The sequence below is a fragment of the Canis lupus genome, chromosome 16 (genome assembly GCF_048164855.1).
Source record: "Canis lupus baileyi chromosome 16, mCanLup2.hap1, whole genome shotgun sequence".
In the NCBI taxonomy this organism is placed as follows: Eukaryota; Metazoa; Chordata; class Mammalia; order Carnivora; family Canidae; genus Canis; species Canis lupus.
The window spans coordinates 4,613,187-4,640,930 of record NC_132853.1 but is presented as its reverse complement, the minus strand read 5'-3'; the positions used below and the strand labels follow the sequence as shown (position 1 = coordinate 4,640,930).

At 40.1% G+C, this 27,744-nt stretch overlaps 1 protein-coding gene across 9 annotated transcripts; it reads right to left on the bottom strand.

Annotated features, from left to right (window-relative positions):
* Window positions 1-509: 509 nt before the first annotated feature.
* Window positions 510-27,465, bottom strand: ZBTB43 (zinc finger and BTB domain containing 43). Of its 9 annotated transcripts, XR_012008314.1 has the most exons (4): window positions 27,307-27,465; window positions 23,016-23,139; window positions 4,358-6,025; window positions 510-865 (listed from the first exon to the last, which is right to left on the bottom strand). XR_012008314.1 is itself a non-coding variant. In XM_072777959.1 (3 exons), exon 3 carries the CDS (start codon window positions 6,000-6,002, stop codon window positions 4,599-4,601), a length of 1,404 nt encoding a protein of 467 aa, XP_072634060.1. In that variant the 5' UTR covers window positions 6,003-6,025; window positions 23,016-23,139; window positions 27,307-27,465; the 3' UTR covers window positions 510-4,598. The 9 variants fall into 9 exon arrangements, 6 of the variants coding, with proteins under 6 accessions (XP_072634060.1, XP_072634064.1, XP_072634062.1 ...); XM_072777959.1 differs by having other exon boundaries at window positions 510-6,025; XM_072777963.1 differs by having other exon boundaries at window positions 510-6,025; window positions 23,016-23,136; window positions 27,307-27,442.
* Between the last annotated feature and the right edge of the window lie 279 nt (window positions 27,466-27,744).

Genomic DNA, 27,744 nt, shown 5'->3' with positions numbered 1-27,744 from the left:
GAGAGTCAGGACCAATCCTCAGCTGGCAAGGACAAGGAGAGGGTGTGGTCACCAAACCCTGAAGCTGTCTGACAGGAGCTGTGGCCTTAGGCAGAGGAGCCCAGCCACTGTCAACCCATACCGGGCAGGAAGGAGCCAGCGCAGTGAATTCTCTCTCCTCTAACCTGCCAAGCTCCATCCAAAGTTATCTCTGGCGTACCCTGACCAGAAGACAGCATAGGTCTGCAAAGGCAAGCCTCCAGAAAGAAGCACAGAGTAAGGAGGGGTCTGAAGAAGCTAACAGAATGTCTAACACACCTAAATACCTGATGGAGCTGGTGGGCAGTTAAAATGAGATAAATTATCATAAATACCTGGCACAGCAAATGCTCACTCACTACCCATTTGGTCAGACTACCCATTTGGCATTTACTTATGAAAAGGCCACAATATAACTTTTATTCTCAAGGGGCAAAAGCCAAGATGAAAACAAAGACATGTGGTCATATAACCAGAGTGAAAAACAAAACTTTTACAAAGTTGACGGATAACATTTATTAAAACATGTCATACAAAAGGGCATGGTCTCTTCTATAAGAAGAAAATATTAAACAGTAACATTCAATAAAGTAAAACCATGCTGTACACTGAAGACAGCAATATATAAAGACAAAACTATTCAACTTTTGCAACACAGGCATAACATTTCACAAAATATCAATAAGATATGCACCTAATGATAATCTGTTTATCATCAAATGGTTTTGTGGTCTAAGAGTCACCTGACTTGCATAAATAAAGTAATCTTCTGGAAGAAACATTAGGAACCTCATAAAAGGAAAGAAGGCAGCAGCAACTGACATTATGACACAGGCTTCAAGCAACACTAAAAAAAAAAAAAAAAAAAAAGTCACATTTGCAAAATGTGTTCCAGCATCTTCCCATTGGGCACTATCAGTAGAGATCTGAAATAAGAAACATGTACCTTAAAAACAAAACAAAAACAAAACAAAAAAAAAAAAAAACATGTACCTTTAAATGTATAAGTAGCAAAGAAAAAACCAAACAAACAAACCCTGGTTTTACTAAACAAAGTTAGTCACCCATGAAAGCAATTAAAACACAAAATTAGTGTGGCACAGGGGTTGGGGAAGGGGATAAATATGTTGCTTAGTTTCCAGCATTACTAAATTATCAGAGATCTTTACAAGGACAAAAACGTGGATCTGGTGTGATGGAGTCCTCTCCACCCTCACCCAAGTGGGGGGCTGCAGCAAATCCCCCTCCTCAGGACAAACACAACTGAGCTGCTTCTGCTCTGCCCCCATGTCACTTCAGCAGCAGCTTGGGAGAGCGCATGCCTCCACAGGAAGGGGTCACTGAGACCAAGCAGCTCTTCCCAACAGCTGGAAGCCAGTGCTGGGTCAGTTTAGTTCAGCAAATGGCTACCAGAATGAAGACCCTCTGGGCAGACTCTTTGAAAGTCGTGGCCTACAGAAGGGATTAGAGGAAGGTGAGATCTACAAATGAGAATTAACAGGCTGGGGCCCAGAAGCGCCTGAGGATAGACCTCAATACTCTAGGAAAGGCTACTGTATTCCTTCCTTAGATGATCCCTACTTGACCAAGTAGATTGTGATGTATAGATAAAAAATAAAAGGCATGGTATAAATACTAATATTAAATACCACTGGTGGTGCCTTGAAGCCCTTTCCCACTGGGACTGGAGAAGAACCACAGTTAAGACTCAAAGTAGGGGACAAATACCTAGGTTGTAGGCCATTAACGCGATCCCTGAAAGACTGTTTGGAAAATGTTACCCACAACTATCCAAACTCATTTGGAAGGATAAAGATTTTCTAAAGCTGTACTGAGGCTAAGGAAAGAGACTATCCAACCCGAAGTGGGCAGGAGAAAAAAGGTAGTAATCCAGTATGATCTCCTAATCCTAAAAAGCAAAGTGTAAAAAAATTCACTTTCACTATCCAAACAAACTAAGGCAATCTCTTTCCCCCACCTCTCTGAACATGGCCAGCATTTCAGATGCCCAACCATCTCACAGGGTCTGGCTGACCCGATTAGCAACCCAAATTTTAAAGGAAACCCCAACTACCATAAACAACTTAAAACAGCAGATGTGAGGAACTTACATTTTAAATTCTATACTTAGCTGATGTACATCTAAGGATTTCAATAAAAGACACCTTTCTTCACAACACATGAAATAAGTCTCAGAACAAGTGACTACTTCCCAAACTGCCACCCAAGGGCTGCCCACCACTCCTGGTTAAACAAGAGTTCTTCATCATTACTCATAACAAAGGTGCTGTGCTAATTGCAGCATAACTGAAGAACCATTTTTTTCCCTAGAATTTTTTATTTATTCTAGAATACTTTCTAGAATATTTTTATTTTACCTCCCAGACTCTTCTCCCATAATGTCCCAATGCTCATCTGAATAACAATCTTAGTGGGAAATAGCACATCAAACCTTCCAAACAGGCAGAAAATGATTTGCTAATACCATGGGAGAAGGTGATCAGTTTTGGCAGAACAAAATGGCTTCACTGCCTTAGTACTGAAATTAGTAGGAATAAAAAAACAATTTCTCCTCACACATAATGGCTAGGATCATTCCTAAAATCCATTGGCTTCTAACATGGAAAAAAAAAAAAAAAGAGAGAGAGAGAAGGAGCAATTGAACTTTGCTTGCACAGTCACCTCTATACACATCTGTCAGGTATGCAGAGAAAGGACTGTTAACTGGTGAAGTTTCGACACAAAGAGAATATTAATGTGGCAAACAACCAAGAGGTAATATCTAGTTTCTAGGTTAAAAAAATCAATATATATATATCTATAATAAAGTTTTAAATACAAAGTGCTTTTTATATATCGAGAATGATACAGTGTTAATGAATAGATAGATCCCTGTTCTGTAATGTTGATTACAAGAGTTAACTGGTAAATAAGTACTTTCTTTCTCCTTTCCAGACAAGGTTCAACCAATAAATGCCTTTGTGGTTGGAGCTTGAGGACTCAAGGCAATTGCCAGCAATGTCTATCACATTAGAGCAAAGCCAAACTTTTAAAACAAAATTTCACCTCAAATCCAGGAAAAGTTTTTATTTTCAGGAAAAAAGTTTCCACTTGGAAGTAAAAGACCAGTAATTTGTGGAAAAGTTGACATAATAGTAGCACCCTGTCCTACCCTAGTGAGAACTTCAGGTATATGACACAGCTTGAAAGCATCCTGAATATATGCTTCCTTTTTAACCTAAAACATCTGACAGAGCTGCAGAAAGGGTCGCAAGAACAGCTGCTTTTCTTGCTGGTTTCTGGTAAGTACAGCTATGTGGACTTGTAAATTTATGCAGCTTTACCTAGAATTTGGGAGCATGAATCTGTAGACTACTTTCTAAAGTTAGGATTCCTTTTTTCCCCCCTTGAAAACACATCCCAGCACTCCTAAAGAACTGGCAGCATTAGCTCAGTGTGCCCCTCTAAAACTACATCCCTTACCAGTGTATTTTCAAGATTCCTTTTGCTTGGGCAGTTGTTTTTCTCCTGCCGCTCAAAACTCTGCTACTTAGCAACTCTCACTGACAGTTGAAGTGTCACTATAGCCCCCTATAAACTCCTTATGCTTGCAGGTAACTCTCAGCCATGACTTCTGGCTCATTCCCACTAACTGGTCACTGAATGACCTCTTCAGGAAGCATCATAATCTGAGAGAGAAATGGCTGCAGCAGTCAATGGTACCATGGTAGAGTCAAAGCAGGCTAGACGCCTACTAGCCACAGTGCAGATCCCACTGTGTGGATGCTATAATTAAACAGGATTTGGGACAGCAAACCAATTAGAAATACCTATCTCTGGCACCCTAGAGAATTACAATTAGATACAATTGTCCAAACTAAATGTTAGTACTAAAATACAAAATTTTGCCTTATCAAGAATCTGAAACACATCGTGACAGTGGCATCTCACAGAAATTGAAGCTTGTACCGTTATTTGTTTCATACTTAGAACGTCGCCCTCTTAGCATCGCCATAGTTTTTAGTTAAAATACCCTTTAGAGAGAATAAAACCAGAGAAGAGAGCTCTGTTAATCAATTTAGCATCCTAGGAATCACATTATTTGTAGCTTTTACATTAAGTAGCATTTCATTCAGTGAGGCAGCTACCAAAACAAATCCACATTACCTAAGTATCTATGGGGAGAGCTAAATAAAATTCCAACATGACCTTGTAATGAGTGATCAAAATTTGCTGCCACCTGAAACAGAACTGGTAGGTTGGAGTCCAGTTCCAAGCGCAGGTGTCTCTATCACCAAGTCCACCTGCCTCAATCTCAACAATGGGCCTGAAGGTTTACCTTGCCAGTTGGGAGGTGGGTTAACTTCTCCCCATTACCCACTCCAGGCCTGGACAGGAACATACAAATTTGAGGAATTAGATTTTTAAATTGGCCTACTTAGAGCTGGTCTTTCAGAAATATCTTCCATTTTTTTTAAGCTTCTCTCATAATAGCAAGTAGCACGCATCATCTGTGCCCAGATTTGCATAATTACCATAGTTTATTTTTGTGCCTGCCACTCAAGGGCCAGATCCTATTTTTAGTTAGCCTCAGTCGTATTCTGCTCAGCCTTTGCAGCTTCGTAGGACTTGGTACAAGAAGTCACATGCCTGTGGAAACTGTCCCTCCACATAAATCTCTTTGCACAGATATTACACTCATACGGCTTTATGCCTGTATGAATTTTCATGTGGCCCACGAGATGATGCTTCATTTTGAATTTCTTACCACAGACACCACAGCCATAAGGCCGAAGACCGAGGTGCATGCTCATGTGTCGATCTCTCTGACTCTTGTGAGTGAAACTTTTCCCACACTGACAAGGATACAGCTTGTCGGTGGCGGAGAATCCTAAATGGGAAGCTTCTTCTTTAATCCCTGTAACCATTTCAATATTCTCACTGTAGCCTGATGCTAGGGCAGCCTCCTGTCTATGCCCAATTAGATTCCCATCTGACCTCTCTCCAGAAAACTCCTCCATAGAAGAGCCATAGAAATCCACCTGCTCATCATAATTGCTTTCATCAGCCTGTTCATCAAACTCTGCTTCCACTTTTTTTTCCCCGATATGAAAGTCTTCCTCTACTCCCGAAGGTTGGACTGAGTGCTCTGTCTGCATGGTATTGATGGATTCAGTGACCTGGTGCTCATCATAGGGTGCGTGCACATCCATGCCCTCACATGCCTGTTCAAAGCGCTCAGGCTTCACGTGGATCCAGCGTTTGTGAGCCATTATGCTGGGTTTGCTGTACATGGGCCGGGTGTAGTGAAATTCGGCACTGTCGCTAGCCCCCTCCTCTCCATCCTGGCTCGCCATTTCTGTGCTCAGCCGGTCATGCTCTGTGGACGAGTTGCTGGGAAGGTATTCATGCTCAGTGAGCTGAGATGACAGCTCGTCTTTGGTGCTCTCCTCTTCATTCTCTCCATCCCTCAGTTCTTGGGCTTTGGGGAAATCAGCATGGCCCCCAGAGCCTAGCTCAAAGCTCTCTACTAGGCCATTATAACTACTGCTGCTTGGAGACTGGTGGTCACTGCCATGATTTAACTTCTGACAAAGGACTGTAGGATTTCCCTCTAAAACCTCAGTGCATTTGTCTACCACATGCCACATCTGGAGGAAGCTTGCTGCTGTTAAGTAACTAACAATTTCTGGAGCAGGCATTACTAGACGTCCCGTATAACTAGACAGGAGAATGTTCTCAAACACCCTTGGGTTCATCACATCAGGTAAAACAATCCTCCTGCTGTTTTTCAGGAGTACCTGGTCACAAAAGTAGGGTGAGCTGGCAGCAAGAACAGCTTTGTGTGCCCGGAAAATGTGGCCTTGGACAACAATGGAGACATCACATAATTGTCCTTGCTGGCGCTGCTGGTTCAGTTTCTGCAGAATGGTACTGGAAAAATCAGGAAATTCTACTCGAAAAGAGTTTGTTCCAGGCTCCATTTCATCACAAATCTTGTTCAGTGCTACAAGAGAAAAAAAAATTAGTACTAATTCTGGCCCATACAGAAACTTGTTCACTAAGAAAACGAAGACAAGTTCGACAGTTCCATAAAGTCCCCTTGCCTGTGCGTACTGGTAGGTGGAACATTCATCCCCCAGAGCAAGTCTTGCAGGTATGAGTATGCCCCAAACAGGAACCACCCACCACTCTTCAGTATTAACTCCTGATTTTGCCTATGTCTGTGAATGAAAGAATAGAAACCACAAAGATGTGATCTGTAAGCTATACAAATCTCCTAAATCAAACCAAGTAAATATTTCTAGTCAAAACAAACATCCTATCCAAAAGGCCAAAAATTTTAAGAGACCTCAGATTCGATCCATATTTGCCAAGTTGGGGTGAGGAAGTGAGGATGGAATTGTGGGAAGAAGGAAAAATTATGTAAAGGTTCTGAGACAAGAATGAACTCAGCAACTGTAAGGAACTACAAGGAGACCATTAGGCCAGATGCCAGTGCAGGAGTGAGGGGAAAAAAGGGTTGAAGTGTCCAGAACAATCTCGCCTTCGGTCCCTCAGCACCACAGGGGCAATCTCACTGAAGCCCAAATAATGTGAGTTTCTCTGGTGGCCATCAGAATTCTAGCTCTTTATGAGCTTCTGATGTGAAGCAGAATGAAGCAGGATGGCAAGGTATTCCTTCTATCTGGTGGTCTCCAAGTTGTTTATAGACCAAAGAGCATAGTAAATATTGTCCGTTACTGAGTGAACTCAATCTGAAGATAAAGTTGTAACAAAGAATAAAGGACTGTGTTGTAGTGACGACATTTACAGTAGTAAATATATTTTGTGGGGCAGTCAAGCATTAGAGAAAATTTCTAACCCAGCAACAAGCAACAAGATAAACACTGTTTGAAATCCTGCTCATGCCCCATAATTCCATAGTAAATGAAAATAAACTAGTAAACCCAAGAGATTTATTGGTGCTATCCATCACCTAGCTCTAATACTATATCCAATGTTAAATATCAGATTTTCTAAGTATGAGATTAAACACAAAACAAAACAAACCCCCAAAGACTGAAAGTTATCTTTCAGAGACAGGGAGAAAGATCAAGAAAATAAACTAATGTTTCTTAAATAATTACTATATAGTAGAGACTGTACACCTTTTTATCACTTAATCTTTATAATGACTCTGCAAATGTGGAGACTGATATTCTCAAGTTCAGCTATTTCAAGTAACTTTCCCAAAGTTAAAATAAGAACTAATTTGTATTAAATTGGGATAGGATTCTAGGTCTCTGACTTCAAAGTCTATGCTATTTTTCCTATAACATCGCCAGCCTCTTCTGGGAAGATGCCAAAATACCAGGTTAGTCATTAATAATTAACAAGTAAAGACAGTATTTTTTTGTTTATTTTTATTTATGTAAATTCAATCAGCGAATGTATACATTATTAGTTTCAGATGGAGAGATCAGTACTTTATCAGTTGCAAATAACACCCAGTGCTTATCACATCACGTGTCCTCCTTAATGCCCGTCTACAAAGAAGTATTAATTTATGGCTATACCTCTTAAAACATTTTGTGATAACTTAAAACAAACAAAAGTACACCAGGAAACAAACTATTCAGGTATTTGCAATTTCAAAAGAAGTTAAATAGTACATAAACATAAGACTTAGAAGTATGGAAATTCTGAGAACGATATCTGGGTAAACATTCTCTGCTAGGCCACAAAGATCACCTTAGACTTTTGAAAAAATGGTGGGGTGGGGGGAATACACACATGTAAAAGCATTTACAGAAAGTTGCTTAAAAAAACAAAACTTGGGGGGAATCCCTGGGTGGCTCAGCAGTTTAGCGCCTGCCTTTGGCCCAGGGCGTGATCCTGGAGTCCTGGGATCCAGTCCCGCGTCAGGCTCCCAGCATGGAGACTGCTTCTCCCTCTGCCTGTGTCTCTGCCTCTCTCTCTCCGTGTGTCTCTCATGAATAAATAAATAAAACCTTAAAAAAAAAAAAAAGTTAAAAAAAAAAACACAAAATTCAGGACGGCTGGGTGGTTCAGCGGTTCAGTGTCTGCCTTCGGCTCAGGACATGATCCCAGGGTCCTGGGATCAAGTCCCACATTGGACTCCCCCCGAGAAGCCTGTTTCTCCCTCTGCCTAGGTCTCTGCCTCTTTGTGTCTCTTATGAATAAATAAATAAAATCTAAAACAAACAAACAAAACAAAAAACTCTTCACTATTTATTCCTACTATTTCCCAAAGAAAATCACCATTAAAAATTCATATATTTGGGATCCCTGGGTGGCTCAGCAGTTTAGAGCCTGCCTTTGGCCCAGGGCGTGATCCTGGAGTCCTGGGATCAAGTCCCATGTCGGTCTCCCTGCATGGAGCCTGCCTGCTTCTCCCTCTGCCTGTGTCTCTGCCTCTCTCTCTCTCTCTCTGTGTCCTTGTGAATAAATAAAATCTTTTAAAAAAAAATCATATATTTCTAGAAACTTCTTTGTGCATATGTCAGAATAAATCATTTATATTCTTTAAAAATCCCTACCCAAATGGGTTCATTATGTACATTTTATTCTGCATTTAGCTTTTCTCACTTAATAGAGCTTGCAGATCTTCTGACATGGTATAGACTGATTGTGTCCCCCAAAATTAATGTTGAAACCTATTCCCCTAAGGTGATAGCATTTGGGGAGGGCCTTTAGGTGATGAGACCATGAGGGCAGAGCCTTCATGAATAAAATTAGTGCCCTTGTAAGAGAGATACCAGGGGTGCCTGGCTGGCTCAGTCAGTAGAGTATGTGATTCAATTGTGAGGTTGTGAGTTTGAGCCCCACACTGAGTGTAGAGTTTAGTTAATAAAAAAATTTAAAAATTAAAAGAGACACAGAGACTACTTTGCCCCTTTGGCCATGTGAAGACACATGGAAAAGGCAAACCATCTATGAACCAGGGAGTGGATCCTCCCTAGAATCTGTAAGTGCTTTGACCTTAGACTTTGGAGCCTCCAGAACTCTGAGAAATAAATTTCTGTTGTTTATAAGCCACCCAGTCTTTGGCATTTTGTTATAGTAGCCCAAACGGACTAATGTATCACATTAGTACAGAAAGAGCTAATGCAGTTCTGTTTAATGACTATATAACTCCTGCTATATGGACATATCCTAATTTAAGCAGCTCTCTTCTTATAGAATTTCAGTTGTTTGGGCTTTAGAAATTATGAGCAATGCTATTATAATATACACAATATAATTATATATCTGTGCATAACTATCTCAGCATATCTTTGGAAACATTTAAAGGTAATCTCTACCAGTGGGACTGCTTTGACATTTTTTTAAAGATTTTATTTATTTATTCATAAGAGACACACAGAGAAAGAGAGAGAGAGAGAGAGAGAGAGAGAGGCAGAGACACAGGCAGAGGAAGAAGCAGGCTCCATGCAGGGAGCCTGACATGGGACTTGATCCCGGGTCTCCAGGATCAGGCCCTGGGCTGAAGGCAGCGCTAAACCGCTGAGCCACCTGGGCTGCCCTGCTTTGACATTTTTTTTTTTTTTTTGACATTTTGATGTATATTACCAAGCTACTGTCCAGAAGGGTTGCACCAAATCATACTCTTACCAACAGTAAACAACAGTGTCTACTCCTCCACAGTCTTAACACTAGACATCATCAAACAAGAAAAAAAAAGTTTGCAAATCTCCTAAGTGAATAATCCATGATTCATTGTCGTTTGGATCAACATTTCTTTAATTATGAATGAGAAAGATATTCTTTATTCATGTTTACTGGTCATTTGTTTTTACTATAAATTATCATATTCTTTGCTCAAATAAATTGGGTAATTCATCTCATTGATTTGTAGTTTTTTATAAACGAAGGAAATTAACTTTGAAATGTATATAAATTACCCAACCTTCGCTTTTATGGCTCCAGGGTTTTGTATTAGACATAGAAAGGCATTCCCACTCCAAGGTTATTTTTAAAAAGTAAAAAGAATTACTTAGTTTTCCCCCAGTACCATTTTTTTAAAAAAAGTATTTAAATGTTTACTACACAAAGAGTTTGTTTTGGCATAAGGAATAAGGTTGGGATCCAGCCCTTTTCCCTCCAAAGTATCTAGCCTATTTTCCCAACACTATTACTGACTACTAATCTTTTCATCTCTCTCTTTTTTTAAAAAAAGATTTTATTTATTTATTCACAAGAGACACAGAGAGAGAGAGAGAGGAGAGACACAGGCAGAGGAAGAAGCAGGCTCCATGCAGGGAGCCTGACATGGGACTTGATCCCGGGTCTCCAGGATCACGCCCTGGGCCGAAGGCAGGCGCTAAACTGCTGAGCCACCCAGGAATCCCCTCTTTTCATCTCGACAAAAGTGTCTTTTGTGGTATCTTAAAAGACTGAGAACAAGACTTTTAAAAACAATTCTTCAAAAATCAATGTCATAAGTGATTAACAGAGAAAATGGTGGAGTAGGAAGTTCTAGGGATTAGTCCCTCTACCAAAACAACCAGTAAACTGCTGAATGATCAGAATCAACTATTTCAGAATTCTGGAATCTGATCAGACACTTGTAGCAACCAAGACAATGCTCACTGAAGGGAGAGGCTGCTGAACCTCACTAAAAGACCTGTATGTTGTGTATGCACAAACCAACTATAATCCCCTGCCCCAGCCTGTGGGACAGCAGCCCACATTCCTAGAGTGGCTGGCTCACACCAGGGAGGACAACAAGGATTAAGTCCTTCAAAAGCTGTAGGGTTTGCATTCTGGCCAGTTTGGTGGATCCATACAGTTTTGTTTTGGCCCCCTTAGGCTGCAGTGGCTTCCCTAGCAAAATTGATTATAATTTTGTTTCTCCCAATCATAAGATTTTAAAATAACAAACACCCCCCTGACCCCCCAATTCCTCAGGACCTGGGTCAAAGTATTTAAAGAAGTCTGTCAGGTCACAGGCCAGCCACATAGATACAGCAACAGAAACTTCAGTGACTACATGCAACAAGGGGTACAGACTGCAAAATCATTTGGAAAAACTGTCATGCAAACAGACAATTACGGCCCTCAACAAGTAACAAAAGAAATCCCATAGGATGTGAAGAATCTGATTTCAAGAGTTACCATACTAGAATACTTAAATGTTTAGCTCTCACCAAAAACTACAAAGTATACCAAGAAAAAGGAAAATAGGTTCATTCACAAGAAAAAGAATATTAGAAACTATCCCTGATGATTTCAGACATTGGAAATCAAAGTTGTTAATCATTTGCCTGGCATATGCTCAAATTGCTTAAAACAAAAACCTCACTATGGACAAAGAACTAAAGGAAATCAGGAGAAAAATGTCAGTAAGGAGCTAGAAATTATAAAAAGGAACCAAATAGAAATTCTGGAGCCACGAAGAATAATAGCTATATCGTGGGCTGTACTATATCCCCCCAAAATTCATATGTTGAAACCCTGACTCCCCAAGTACCCTGGAAGGTGACTATTTTGGGAGGTAACTTTTATTTTTTATTATTTTTAAAAAAGATTTTATTTACTTATTAGAGAGAGAGAGAGAGAGAGAGGCAGAAATAGAGGCAGGGAGAGAAGAAGCAGGCTCCCTGCAGGGAACCTGATGTGGGACTTGATCCCAAGACCCTGGGATCATGCCCTGAGCCAAAGGCAGATGCTCAACCACTGAACTCAGGTGCCTGGGAGGTAAGTCCTTTAAAGAGGTAATTAAAATAGGGTTGTTAAGGTGGGCCCTAATCCAAACTGACTAGTATTCTTGGAAGAAATAAAATTTGGGACACACAGAGAAGCATGTAGAGTGTGCACAATGTGAAGAAACAGTGAATAGGTGGCAATCTGCAAGCCGAAAAGAAAGTTCTCAGGAAAAACCAAATATACCAACACCATGGTCTTGGTCTTCTAGCCTCTAGGATTGTGAAAAAACAAATTCCTGTTATTTAATTTACCTAGTCTGTGGTGTTTTGTTTGAAAGACATAAGAAACAAATACAAGTTGAAATTTAAAAAAATCCATGAGTTTAATGGTAAATTTAAGTAGGCAGAAGAAAAAAAAACACAAAGGACAAAGCAATTGCAATTATCCAGTCAGAGGACAGAAAGAAAAATGAAGAGAAATGAGCACAGTCTCATTTCATAGTATCTGTGGGATACCATCAAATGTACCAACATGCATACCATGGTGGTCTCCAAAGAAAGAACAGAAACAGTTTTAAAAGAAATATTGGTAGAAAACTTCCCAAATTTTATAAAAGACAAACCCATACATCGAAGAAGCTCAAAAACTCCAAGCAGGGTAAAATTAAAGAGATCCACATTAGACACACTATAAGTTAAATAGCAGAAAGTCAAAGACAAGGGAAATTAAAGCAGCAAGAAAGAAGTGCCTCATCACATAAAAAGGGAGCTTTAATAAGATTCACAGCTAATTTCTCACCAAAAAAATGTGGAGGCCAGAAGGCAGTGGTATGATATACTTAAAGTGCTAGAAGAGGGCAACCCTGGTGGCTTAGTGGTTTAGCGCTGCCTCTAGCCCGGGGTGTGATCCTGGAGACCCGGGATTGACTCCCATGTGGGCTCCTTGCGTGGAGCCTGCTTCTCCCTCTGCCTGTGTCTCTGCCTCTCTCTCTCTCTGTGTGTTTCTATGAATAAATAAATAAAATCTTAAAAAAAAAAAAAAGTGCTAGAAGAAAAAACTGTCAACTAATAATTCTGTATCTGGCAAAACTATCCTTTGAGAAATTAAGACATTCCCAGATAAAAGTTAAGGGTATTCATTACCATTCCTCTACAAGAAATGATTAAAAAGGTTGTCCTTCAGGGCAGCCCTGATGGCTCAGTGGTTTGGCACCTGCCTTTGGCCCAGAGTGTGATCCTGGAGACCTGGGATCGAGTCCCACGTTGGGCTCCCGGCCTGGAGCCTGCTTCTCTCTCTCTGCCTCTCTCTGCCTGTGTCTCTGCCTCTCTATATATATCTCTCATGAATAAATAAAATCATAAAAAAAAAAGTGTCCTTCAGGCTGAGATAAAAGAATACTAGGTAATAATTCCAAGGCCTATGAAGATGTTATCCATGACAATAACATGAAGGGGGTGGGATAGAGATGTGAGGAGCACAGTGTTTGTATACTATTGAAATTAAGTTTGGGGGCATCTTGGTGGCTCAGTTGGTTAAGTGTCCATCTTTGATTTAGGCTCAGGTCATGATCTCAGAGTAATGAGATGGAGCCCCAGGTGGGGTATGCTTTAAATTCTCTCTCCCCACCTCTCCCTCTGCCATTCCTCCCCCCCGTCCCCCCGCCCCCACTGCTCACATACATGTGTGCACTCTCACTTTCTTTCAAAAAAAGAAACTAGGTTTGAATTAGTCAAACTTGGTTGCTAAATTTAAAATATTGATTGTAAACCTCAATTTAACTAAGAAAATAATATACATGAAAAGGAGAAGAGAATCAAAATGGCATACCAAAAAAAGAGTTAATAAATGTTTTTATCCTATTTTTGTAAGTAACTGTTTTTAAAAAGTAGTAATGGAAGAACTATGGAACAAAAAACATACAAGATATACAGAAAACAGCTAAATGGTAGAAGTAAACCCTTCCTTATCAGTATTTAAATGTAAATGGATTAAACTCCAATTAATAGGTGGAGATGGGCAGACCATATTAAAAAACATAGGATTTATTTATATCTTGTCCATAAAAGACAAATAAAATGATAGAAAAGATATTCCATGCAAGAGTAACAAAAAAGAGCTGGAGTGGCTGTATTATTATCAGACAAAATAGACTTTAAGTCAAAAAGGTTATAAGAACAAAGGACATTATATATTGATAAAAGGTTCAATCTATCAAGATAATGTAACAACCATAAATATTTATGCACCTAACAAGAGAAACATATATGGAACAAGATATTATGAGGCAAAAATGGACAAAATTGAAGATTCGATTCTGATTCCTTACTTTCAGTAATAGAAAAAAACAGACTTAGGATCTATAAGGAGATAGAGGATTTGAACAACATTACAACAAATCAATGACACCTAAAAGACATAACACAGATCACAAAAGTAAAGAAGCTCTGACACATGCTATAATATAAACATGCTAAGCATGCTAAATCATGCTAAACATTAAAGAAACCAGACACAAAAGGACACATGATGTACAATTCCACTTATGTGAAATATCTAGAATAGGCAAATTCAGAGACAAAAAATAGATTAGAGGTTTTCATGGGAATTACGAATGGGAGTTATTAATGGGTAGAGTTCTCCTTGGTGTGATGAAAAAAACTAGGGGGTAGGAAAGTGGTCCTGTTTGTATAACATTATGAGTATAATTAATGCCACTTGAAAATGGTTAAAACAGCAAATTGAGTGATATATATTTTTTAACACACATTTTTAAAAAACCTGGGGGAAAAAAGCAACATAACTTTATTTTCAACTATGTCAAGGTGTTAATGGTCCTTATAATTTAAAAGTATCTGACCCTGTGGGGAGGGCTGGCTGGCTAAGTTGAAGTATGTGAATGTGACTCTTGATCTTAGGATTGTGAGTTTGAGCCCCATGCTGGGTATAAAGGTTACTTAAAAATAAAATACTTTAGAAAAGTAAAAATAAAATGCAAGTATCTGACTCTGCCCTTAATTTTGAGTGAGTGTGGTATTTCTATATATTCCCTGTTCTTACTAACATGCAAAGCCTGAACCTCTCCTTCAGGTTTTCCTGTTACATAAGCCATATTTGCAAACCCATACGCAGTTGTGATCTATATTAATAGGATAGCTGCTGTTTCAATTTTTAAAAAGACTTTCACAGAAGTAATTAACTCACTAAAATAATACATAAACAAGTAAACCAACATAAAGTACTATATGCAAAGTACTCTGGGGGAATTTCTATGATGGTCAAGAAATCTCACTGTCCAGAGTTTATAATATGGCTAAGGAGATTAAAAAAAAAACAAACAAACATGCATACAACCCTATTATTCAAGGCAAAGCATGTTAAAAGCACCACAAGAGAACTATAAACCCAGAAGAAATTCAGGGGAGGGGACCTGGTATATCCTACAGTCATATATCCTTTCACAATAAATTTTAGGATCACCAGAGTAAGAGGAAAGATTTGAAAGCAGTATATAATCCTTCTCATCTACCATATCCTAACCAAAATAATCAAGGAAAAATGAAAAAATTGGATTTAGTCTTGCAAACTAGGGACCAGAGTAATCTGGTTAAACTTTAATTAAGGATAGAGTGGAGATGGGGCCAGACTGAGAGACCTTACCCCTGCAACTCCACCTACGACCCCTCAAAATCCTGATAGAGTAGCAGCAATCCTGAGATAAGAACACTAATGCCTGTTCATTTGGAAGGTCCATCCATGGCTAAAACCCCAGGATGGATGGACTATGGGATAGGTCCTGCAGATTGGCAATATTCAGAGCTTGCTGCATTGGAATATCAAAGGTTTCATAAGCCTCAGCAGAAATTTTTTTAGAAACTTGACATGAGAGTGTGGGGCTGAGTAGTAGCCCCAGGAAGGAAGCAAAGGCACAGCCCATCATTTGTCAGCTGGGCCAAAGAGACTAGAGTAGATAGGTCTCTGGTACTAGAATTTCACCAACACAGAAGAAAGTACACAGAGCTGAAGCTCTCCTAGGAGTATCTAAGACCTAGCATCTGGTCCCAGACATTCAATTCAGGCTAACCCCTGGTGTCAGGATAATTCAGCCCGTCCTCCAGCTAAAGAGCTGAGAGTTGATTCTAACAACATTTGGGTACACGGTAAAAGACCTCAAAGAGGGAAAATTTTCAGACCCAGCAGGATGTTTTCCTCAAAGAATAAAAAACCTGGGATCCCTGGGTGGCGCAGCGGTTTGGCGCCTGCCTTTGGCCCAGGGCGTGATCCTGGAGACCCGGGATCGAATCCCACGTCGGGCTCCTGGCATGGAGCCTGCTTCTCCCTCTGCCTGTGTCTCTGCCTCTCTCTCTCTCTCTGTGTGACTATCATAAATAAATAAAAATTTAAAAAAAAAAAAAAACCTGGTTGGTTTTATTCTAAGTATACACAGTCTGTATATACATTCTACAATAACAAAAAAGAAGAAAATAGTAAGGGATAAACAAAGAGCACAGTTGTTTTGTTTAAAGTAAGCTCTATGCCCAATGTGGGGCTTGAACTTAAGACCCTGAGATCAAGAGCCACATGCCTTGCTTGACTGAGCCAGCCAGGTGTCCCTAAAGAGCACAGCTTAGACAGCATTTTAATTTTTATTTATTTTAATTTTTAGTAGGCTCCATGCCTAGGGTGGAGCATGAACTTACAATCCCAAGATCAAGACCTGAGCTGAGACCAAGAGTCAAACACTTAACCAAATGAGCCACCCAGATGCCCCTCTAATATAGTATTTTTAAAATGATGTTTCCAGGGGCACCTGGGTGGCTCAGGCAGTTAAGCATCTTCCTTCAGCCTAGGTCATGATCTTGGGGTTCTGGATTGAGACCTGCATCAGGCTCTCTGCTCACTGGGGAGTTTGCTTCTTCCTCTCCCTCTGCCCTCCACTGTGTTGTCGCCATCTCTCTCAAATAAATAAGCAAAATCTTTAAAAAAAGTTTCCACAAACTTATGAAAACATGGTCTTTATGAAAAAAAGAGCTGATGACTTAAAGATAAGATACAGAGAAACTAATAACAGAGTAGAACTGCAACAGTAGAAAATGGAATCAGTGATGTGGAAAGCACTCTGGGGGAACTTCTATCAGACTACAGAAGGATGCAATTATGAAAACAGCAAGATAAGAGAATAGGAAGACAGAGAATAGAGATTCAATGTATGGCTAATTAGTGTCCTTGAGACAAAGAACTGAATAGAGTAGAAGAACTAATCAAATATTTGATAGAAGTTGGGATGCCTGGGTGGCTCAGCGGTTGAGGATTTGCTTTTGGGTCCTGGGATTGAATCCCGCATAGGGTTCCCTGCATGGAACCTGCTTCTCCCTCTGCCTATGTCTCCGCCTCTCTCTCTCTCTCTCTGTCTCTCATGAATAAAATCTTCTTAAAAAACCAAAAAACACAAATATTTCATTGAAGAAAATTTCTGAATGAAAAATCTTGAGTATTTAGAAGTCTTACATCAGTAGTGGGGACAAATTAGCCCCAAACAAAATGCAGCTCTGGTCCTGTTAAACAGATCTTAAGAACAAGCCTCAAAAGGATCAAACTATTTAGAATATTTACATAGTACAAAGATATCCAGAGCCCAACAAAGTAAAACTCATGTCTGGCATCCAGTGAAAAATCACCAGGCATGCAAAGAAGCAGGAAAATATAACCTATTAATAAAGAAAAAAAAAACGTAATCAATACAACAGACCCAGAAATGACAAATTTATAAAACTGATAGAAAATACTGTATTCCATATGTTTAAGAAAATTAAGCACAGTAGCTAAATAGGGAAGCTATAAAAAAAAAAGACCCAAATTGAATTTCTATAGATTAAATACAAATAAGCAAACACTGAGAACAACAGAACACTACAGAAGAAAAGATCACTGAATCTAAAAACAAAGCAATATAAACAACCTAAAATAAACCAGAGAGGGGGGAAAAGGGCAGGGGAAGGGGAAACAAAGTATCAGTGAACCATGAGACAACTTCAAGGCACCTAACTGGAGTCCCTGAAGGAAAGCAGGTGGAATGTATAAAAACTGTAATTTTTTTGAAGAGACAATAGCCAAAATCTTCCCAAATTTCATGGAAACAAAATCCACACATCCAAGAACTTCCACAAACTCCAAGCACAAGAAGCATAAAAAGAACTTCACTAAGCCATACCATAATCCAATCACTTCAAACCAGTGATGAAGAAAAACTCTTAAAAGCAGCCAGAGGAAAAAAGACCCATTGTGTACAGTGAACCAAGGATAAGAAAGGCTGCAAACTTCCTGTCAGAAACAATGGCAGTCAGGATAGACAATTCAAGGTAGGAGGTGTCCTCAAAGTATTAAAGGAAAAAACCTGTTAACTTATATTCTATACCAAATCAAAATAGCTTCCAATAAAGGCAAAATATTTGTTCAGATACAGAAAAGACAGTAGAATTCATCACCAAAAAAGATCCAAAGTCAAAAGAATGGGAATACGAAAGCAACAGTAAACCAGGCAATGTTATCAATGTCAAAGTAAGATTCCATGTAAAAGGCATCAAATGGGACAAAAATCTTACTGTTCTTATTTTGCAAGTTTATTGTTAGTTGATGAATTTCATAATTCAGTGAGGGTTATCTTGCAAACTGTGTAAATATATTCTTCAAGAAACAAAAGTGACAGAAACATAACTATGGTAAAAAAATATAAATTTCTTCTTTTGAATCTTTTTTTTTTTTAAGATTTTATTTATTTATTCATGACAGACACAGAGAGAGAGAGAGAGACAGGCAGAGACACAGGCAGAGGGAGAAGCAGGCTCCATGCAGGGAGCCTTGTGTGGGACTCGATCCAGGGTCTCCAGGATCATACCCCAGGCTGAAGGTAGCGCCAAACCGCTGGGCCATCAGGGCTGCCCTCCTCTTTTTAATCTTTAAATCAAGTAGGCAAAGGATAATTAGGGCCTAGAAACTTAGATTGGTATCATTGGTAATGCTAATTTAACTGAAACATACAACCTCTACAGGCTACAAATAATACATCTTTTTAAAGTTTTTATAGGGTATTTACACATACACACAAAATGGGTAAAGAGCGTGTCAGTTATTCTCAAAGCAAAAATGCATACATACAGCACGTCTGATTATGTGATTACACAATGTAATAAATCCAGGAATATTAAAGAATAAATTTTTAAAACCCCATCTGATAATTAAACAAAATTCTTAATTCTAAAACAACGAAGAAATTATTTTTTTTACAATGAAGAAATTAAAACTGCTATGTCAAATTTACAAAATTAGGAATAAGAAATGTAATATAATAACATTATAGAAACTATAAAATAGAAGACAATTCCACACTTAAATTTTAAAATCTCACTGATAAAAAGTTTTACAGAAAAATATAAATTTTCAGAATTGACCTGAGAAGAAGAAAAATCCGAACAGATAATTGTGGAGAATTTACGCCAAATAGTTCACATGATTTCCAAAAGCATACCAGGTCTAGAATAATTTATAGGAAAATTCTACAAAGCAAATTAATTCCTATGCTATAGCAACTGTTTCAAAGGAGAAAAAAAGGAGCAAGGGAATAACAGTGGAAGAAAAACCTACTACTTTTATTTAAGCCTTGGTATTGGGGCACCTGGGTGGCTCAGTTAGTTAAGTTTCTGCCTTTGGCTCAGATCATGATCCTAGGGTCTGAGATCCAGTCCCACATCTGGCTCCTTGCTCAGTGAGGAGTCTGTTTCTCCCTTTCCCTCTGCCCCTCCCCACCCCACTTACTCATACTCTCTCTCAAATAAATAAAATCTTAAAAAAAAACAAAAACCCAAGTATCAAAGTTAGATACGAAAGAAAAAAACTATAAACCCACCTCACTTATTAACATAGAAAAATTATAAATCACATGGCATTCTGGTTTGTTTTCTTTAATCTCATGGGGGTCAAGTGCACTGTGAGTGTGGCACACTGAAGAAATGGAGTTCTTGCTCCCATCCCACTTAGGGCAAGCTCCCTGACTGTTGTAAAACTACCAACAGAAAGCCAACTCACAAGCTCTCTCTGAGCTCTCTTCAAGACCACTCCTGGGGATCCCTGGGTGGCGCAGTGGTTTGGCGCCTGCCTTTGGCCCAGGGCGCGATCCTGGGGACCCGGGATCGAGTCCCACGTCGGGCTCCCGGTGCATGGAGCCTGCTTTTCCCTCTGCCTGTGTCTCTGTCTCTCCCTCTCTCTGTGTGACTATCATAATTAAATAAAAAAAAAAAAAAAAAAAAGACCACTCCTGGTAAACACAGATTACCTGTGCTTCCTTCTACAAGTGACAGGGAGTGCTGGGAGATGACCCTGGGAAGGTCTACTCTGCTAAAGGTGCAATCTGAACTCTAAATGTGGGAGCTGAGGGCAGCACTGGAAACTCAGTGAGATGCTGTGAACTATGTTCAGGAAAAACAATCTGCTGATGCACTTAAAAGCAAGTCTGAAGTACTTCAATAAGTCTGAAGTACAGGCTTAATTTCAAGATTTCAGCAAATCGAGGTTTGAGGTGATGAAAGTTTAACCGTGACATTTCTTCAGTATTTCTTCACAAAATACTGGTGACATTTACTATGTCCATGTGCCTTGCTAATAAATACTACAGGTGTGTGAGCAGCAGAAACTAAACTAATGGAAAAGAGAGATGGAATTGGTAGGGCTGACAGAATTGGCAGGTAGGAAGATGCAAGGGTAGGGCAAGGCACAAATAATACCATCAAGGGAATGAAAAGATAACCTCCAACACAGGATGCAAATCACATTAACTGTTAAATGACCTGTATCCAGAATAAAGAACTCTTAAAATTTAATAACAGACAACTGAAAATGGGCAAAGGATTTGAATAGGCATTTCTCCAAAGAAGATAAACAAATGAGCAAACACCAAAGATGTTCAGTATCATTATTCACTAGGGAAATGCAAATTCGAACCACAGTGAGATATTACCCATTCAGATGGTTATGATAAATAAGACAGACAAAAACAAGTGTTGACATAGATATGGAAGGATCAGAACCATTACACACTGCTAGTGGGAATATAAAATGGTGCAGCCATTTTGGAAAACAGTTTGGCAGCTCCTCAAAGAATTAAACATAGAGCTACCATGTAACTCAACAATTCTACTCATAGGTATATATCCAAGAGCATTGAAAACATGATATCCACAAAAACTTACACATAAATGTCCACAACAGCATTATTTATCATGGCCAAAAAGTGGAAATAACTCAAATGTCCTCATCTGATGACTGAAAAAATAGAAGTTTTATATCTATACAATTAAATATCATTCCATTTTATTATGTATGTAATTACTAATCATTTATGTATTGTTATTATACTATGTCATTATCTTGGCAATAAAAAAGAATGAAGTGCTGATAGATGTGATAACACAGTCGAACCTTGAAAACATTATGCCAAGTCAAAGAAGTTAGACACAAAAGGCCACATCGTATAGAATTCCATTTATAAGAAATGTCCAGAATAGAAAGGTTTATAGACAAAAAATAAATCAGTGGCTGCCAGAAACTAAGGGGAAAGGAAAAGGAAGTGAAATTGGTTTGCAGGGGAGGGGGGGGGACTGTTGAATGAAAATTCTAAAATTAGACTGCAGTGATGGGTAAACAATCCATTGAATATACTAAAAAGTTTTAAAAAAAGATTTTATTTATTCATGAGAAACACATAGAGAGGCAGAGATACAGGCAGAGGGAAAAGCAGGTTCCCTGTGGGGAGCCCAATACAGGATTTGATCCCAGGACCCCAGGATCACAACCTGAGCCAAAGGCAGATGCTCAACTACTAAGCCACCCAGGTGCCCCTCCAAAAAACTTTTAATTGCACATGAATTATACCTCAATAAAGCTGTTTAAAAAATAAAGTTACCAAAAAATAAAAATAAAAAAAATAAAAATAAAAAAAATAAAAAATAAAAAATAAAGTTACCTATACTGACCACAAAGTTTTCAAACTGGGTAACTAGGAAAATAATTGTAATTAGTAGGAATAATAACAGCATCTACTATTTACTAAATGCATGGATTGTACCAGAATCTGTATAAAACCACTGTATGTATTTTATCTCATTAATCCTTAAAATAATCCACTGGATATGTATTTTTTATTCCTACTGTATAGAAGAGGAAACAGAGGTTAAACTACTTGCTTAAGGTCATTTAACCAGTGGGTGGTAAAGTTGAAATTTAAATTCAGAACACTTGCTCAGGCCCAATACAGCTAGAAGACAATATGGAAGATAAAAGTGAATACTATTTTCACAAATACACAAATGAAATAATCTATAATATACAACGTATTCCTAAACTCCAGAGTAAATTATTCACCATCCTCAGACTTACTGAAGTACTAGCAATTTTATTTATCCTGCACATAGTTTAAGAAAAACAAAACACCAACAGTAACTATTCTAAAACATGCATACCTATCCCCGCTCATTCCCTCCATGGTTCACGGAGGCTCTCTGGCTTTTTTAAAAGCAGAGGACAACAAGGAGACTGAAGAATCACTGAGCTCTACATGACCTCCAAGATCTCTTCCAACTTTGATGAGTTTAACAGTTGCCTGTATTCATTATACAGCTAAAGGACAGTATGCCAAATGTTATGCATCATTTAAACACAATTTCATGTCTTAAAAACACAGATAGCATTATAATAGGGAAACAGACCCATTAGTCTTGAAGCCCTCCAGAGATTTCTTAATCAGAACAGAGGGTAATTTGCATACTTACTGTAGGGAGCACATTTAAACACAGTAAATACCACTTTAGTAAATCTAAAGGCTGGTAAAAATGTACAAAAATACCAATACCCATGCCTACCAAAATTCTTTACATTAGTCAAATGCTTTACAAGTTCACAAAGCAGACTATGGAAACTTGGATCCTGCAATACCCCTGAATCCTCATACTCATTTTAAAGATGAGCAAACTAAAGCTTAGGAAGGTTAAAAGACCTGCCCAAGGTCATATATCTGAGAAGTGATAGGTCAGGATTCAAATCAGTTTAATTGAAATCTAATATTTTCCAAAGTTAAAAAAAAAAGTCACTCGGCAGAGAAGTTTCTCTGAAGTTAAATGCCGTAAGGGTAAGATGTAGAACAGCGACTGATCTTAAAATATGCAATAGCTCCTCCACAGAAGAGAAGTAAGAGAAATTCTGGTCTAGAGCAATTAAATACATCATTATTTTGCTGAAAAAGAAACCATTTTAGTAAATAATTTTTAAAAACCTGTCTTTTTAGTAATTTCATAGCTTACCTAATGCAAAGCTGGATTCCTGGAAAAAAACCCCTTATGCCATGGCCATCACAAAGCAGTATGGATGAAAGAGGAAGAGGAACCCATTTCTCAGTTTTGCTTCAAATTAAAATTGCACTGACTTCTGAAAGAAAAAAATCATGTTGAAAATGTAAAAAAAAAAAAAAAAATACTGGTGACATTTACTATGTCCATGTGCCTTGCTAATAAATACTACAGGTGTGTGAGCAGCAGAAACTAAACTAATCAAGATCGGTATTTTTGGTTATATTAACTTCTATTCTGTACTTTCTTTGCTTCTGTGTTGTATTTTTTTTTTTTTATGATAGGCACACAGTGAGAGAGAGAGAGAGAGAGAGGCAGAGACACAGGCAGAGGGAGAAGCAGGCTCCATGCACCAGGAGCCCGACATGGGATTCGATCCCGGGTCTCCAGGATCGCGCCCTGGGCCAAAGGCAGGCGCCAAACCGCTGCGCCACCCAGGGATCCCTGTGTTGTATTTTTTAAAGAGACTTTTAATTTTGAAATAATTTTAGATTTACGGAAATCGCTGAGCCACCAGGGTTGCCCCAGTTTTATTTTAATTTTTTAAAGATTTTATTTATCTACTCATGAGAGACACACAGAGAGAAGCAGGCTCCCTGTGGGGAGCCTTATATGGGACTCAATCCCAGGACCCCAGGATCAAGACCTGAGCCAAAGGCAGACGCTCAACCACCGAGCCACCCGTGCCCCTCTTGCCCAGTCTTAATAACATCTTATATTACCATGGCACATTAGTTAAAAGTAGAAAACCAGTACTGATCAATGTCTATGTAATTTTACAGAATTGAGATATCCTCTGGAAAAGTGTTTTCGGTCTCCAGATCATTGCCAATCAGCACCTCTACAGGCTCTCCTAATTGGAAGACTTTAGCCAAAAAACTTAGTAAAACCTATTTTAGGATTTTTTTTTCCTATTTTAGGTTTTAAAAAAAATTACGCTACCTACTTAATGAGGTTTGGTTCTGGTCTCCTTTTAATTTTAAGCCACTGCTGAATGTTTTACTTAAAACTTCAGGGCAAACATTCCATTGTAGGAAACTCTGAGATTCAAAAGAGAAGGTTTTGTTCTAATCACTAACTCCCCATTTATCGGTCATCCTGCCATTACATTACAATATAGCCAAGGAAATGGTTTTATTTTTTTAATGTATTTATTCATGAGAGACACAAAGAGAGAGGCAGAGACACAGGTGGAGGGAGAAGCAGGCTCCCTGTGGAAGCCCAATGAGGGACTCCATCCCAAGACCCCAGAATCACAATCTGCCAAAGGCAGATGCTCAACCACTGAGCCACCCAGGTGTCCCAAAGACATGGTTTTAAATGTACTCTCAAATTCCTTAGCACTTGGAGTTAAGAAGCTCAAATCAAGAAAAGCAGAAGGCCGAAATAGCACTCAGTTTCAGGAAAATGATTAGCTACAAACCAACAAAATAAAGGAAAGATGTTTTCCTCAACATGTTACAAATAAGACAAAAATCTTTCTTTTCCAACTGTAAATAAAAAGAAGGGAAAAAATGGGATCCCTGGGTGGCGCAGCGGTTTAGTGCCTGCCTTTGGCCCAGGGTGCGATCCTGTGGTCCCGGATCAAGTCCCGCGTCGGGCTCCCGGCATGGAGCCTGCTTCTCCCTCTGCCTGTGTCCCTGCCTCTCTCTCTCTCTCTCTCTCTCTCTCTGTGTGACTATCATAAAAAAAAAAAGGGAAAAAATAAAAGTTCATAAAAACGTAGAGTACATTCGACTGATTTTAAGAGGCATATTTCAAAATTTCTGCAATCAGGATATGATGGCCAAGTGGAAATTTTAATGCTTGTCACTGCCTGAGACAATGATAGAGCATTCCTGAGAGCCACATCAGTGTTTCTGAAGGCACAAAAGAGGACACTGGAAAAGTATGGACCCAACTCTGAACTGAGAAGTATTCAAAAAGAGTAGGAATGTTAAAAATTTAACAAACACTTTAGCCAATTTATTTCACTTATTTTTCTTTTTATTTAGCATTAGAATGATGTCATTTAAAAATGTCTAAATAAGTCTAAAAATATTTTCTCACTAAGAATTTTTATAAGCCTAAATGATTAAAAAAGCACATGTCATAGCTAAATTGACGGTGTTTTTTTCTCCTTTGGTGGTACAGAAAACAATCAATGGTATTAGGATTCAATACAGTATTAATTCAGCTGCAATATCTCACAAGAAAGCTTGAAAAACTACCATACTGGCAACCTGATAGCTTAAATAAGAGAACGTAACATAAAGGCCTCCCCCATCAGAAAACACACAGGAAATGACACATAATTTTGCATTATCATAATAACAGGGCTATTTTTCCAACCCTAAAGTTTTCTTTATGTAAAAAGTAAAATCTTTCCTCAAATTTCCCATGGGTCTGCAGCAGATGCCTACACTGAATCCAAGAACATGGAGGGAGAAGAGCCAGGGCAGGAATTTGCCACAAGTAGAAAGCTTAAGGGAAGATTTTAAGCAAATTCTTTTAACTGAACTCCTTTTCTGAGGACATTAGCTATGACAAAAGCAGGTATCAACAAACGTAGGTTCAACTAAATATTCCAAAGACACACAAAATAAATTTTTAAAATCACATTTTCAAAGAGCTGCTTAGTTCCAAGCTTCTCCAAAGAGCAGTTTGGGTTGTTTGGTTGTTTGGTTTTATTCTGTACTGTGGTAAAATACACTTCACATAAAATTTGCCATTTTAAAGTGTACAATTAGTGGCATTAAGCACATTCACAGCATTGTGCAACCATCACCACTATCCATTTCCAGAACTGTTTTCATCATCCCAAACTAAAACTCTGTATTCGTTAAACAATAATGCTCCATCTCTTCCTGTCAGGCCCTGATAAGCTATATTCTACGTACGTCCCTATGAATTTGCCTATTTTAGATACCTCACATGAGTGGCCTCATAAGATATTTGTTCTTTTGTGTCTGGTTTACTTCTCCGGTGAGTACTTTAGTAAAGAAAAGAATGAATCCCAAATTATTAGGTTTCTTATCATTTAACTGTAGATACTGACACAATCTCTGAACTATGCATACAGCTTTCTCAGAAATCCTGCTATTCCATGAGCCCCATGAGGCAGAGAATCTTAGACTGACTATTCCTTAGCCTGTGGACAGGTCTAGTTCAGCAGCTGTAACGCAAAGAGCAGGCTCTTGAGAGCCCCGGAGGCCATCCTGGGGTAAGGGGCTGGAGCAAAGGGAAGTGGAGGGTTGTGCAGGCCAGAAAGCCATGCATAAAAAAAAAAAAAAAAAGACAAGTATGTATCAAGATACTCTGGCCCTGAGATGGTCTCTGGTTTGTCTCCCACGAGGCGTTCCTGCACCGGCACACTTGGGCTGGGCGGCACCTGTCAGAGTTGAGGCCAGACTGCAGTGTAGTCACTGAGACTGTCACCAGTTGCAGGAAGCTTCACGGGGTCATGAGTCATTTTGCATGGCTCAGAGGTCCGGGCAAGCCTGCCCTGCTCCGCCCAGACAAACCTAGTTAGGAGACGCACAAACAAGAGAGAAAGACACAAAACTGGCAGAAACACAGACGGCCAAAGAGCAAGGCCGACAGGCAGGCAGGCAGGCCATGAATGAGAGTGAGGACTGAGAGGGAAACACAGGGTCAAGAGTCACATAAGCAAAGTAGAGACAGAAGAAGAAAAAAAAAAGGGGGGGGGTTGCAGATAGAGATGTGTGCTCAGCAAGAGAAACTGGGGAGAAATACAAAGTCGATAGTGGCGGAGTTCAGAGGCAGAAAGGGCAGGTGACAACAGGTGACAGAGACGTCAACAGAGGGGAAACACTACTTAGAAGCAAACGGAGGCAGGCACCAGCCAAGGCCGGGTGCTGCCTGTCTCCCGGCTTCGGCTCAAACCCGAGGCCGCCTCGCCGCACCCACACGGCGCCCCCGAAAGGCCGGCGGACGTTCCCAGGCGGGATCTCTAAGCGCTCCGGCCCGCCGAGGTCCGCCGCCGCGGGGTGACCTTGGGCGAGACGCTGCTTCGGGGGCCTTGGGTGTCGCGGCCCGCGCACCGGGCTGGCTGGAGGCCGCAGGAGTCGGCCTCGGGCGCGGGGACTCCAACCGCCCGAGCGCGGCTTCTTGAGCATCCCGGTCTGCGGAACGGGCCTGCCGGGCCGGGGGGCGCGCGCGCGCCGGGACCTGCGGAGGAAGCCCTTAAACCTCCCCGGCTGCCCTCCCTGTCCCCTCGCTACCTGTCGTCCCGACTTCGCCGTACCTGCTAAGGGCTCCGCGTTCACATAACCCGCCCGCGGGACACTTTCCGCCGCCAGCGACAGGCCCGTTCAAGCCGTAGCCGCCGCGACCGCCTCAGCCTGCACCTCCCGCCCCCGGAAACGCTTCCCGGTTCCGCCCCCGAAACTGCCAGTGCTTCCGGGGGTGCGTCAGAGAGAAAACGCTGTGCGCATGCGGGACTCTCCTGCGGGGCGGGGCGTGAGGGGAGCGCGCTGCTGCAGCCCTACTCCTGCGCAGTGCAACCTGGCGCGGGTCAGTTGTCTTCAGGGACTCCGGGTGAGGCCGGTGCTGGGAATGAGGGCGCTGACACCGAGTCCTAACCCCTTTTCAGACTTGATCTCTCTCATGCTGCCTAGCAGAGGCCGTGTCGAATCCATTTTTGTCTCCGAGGGCCTTTGGCACGTAGTGGATGCTCAGGGAA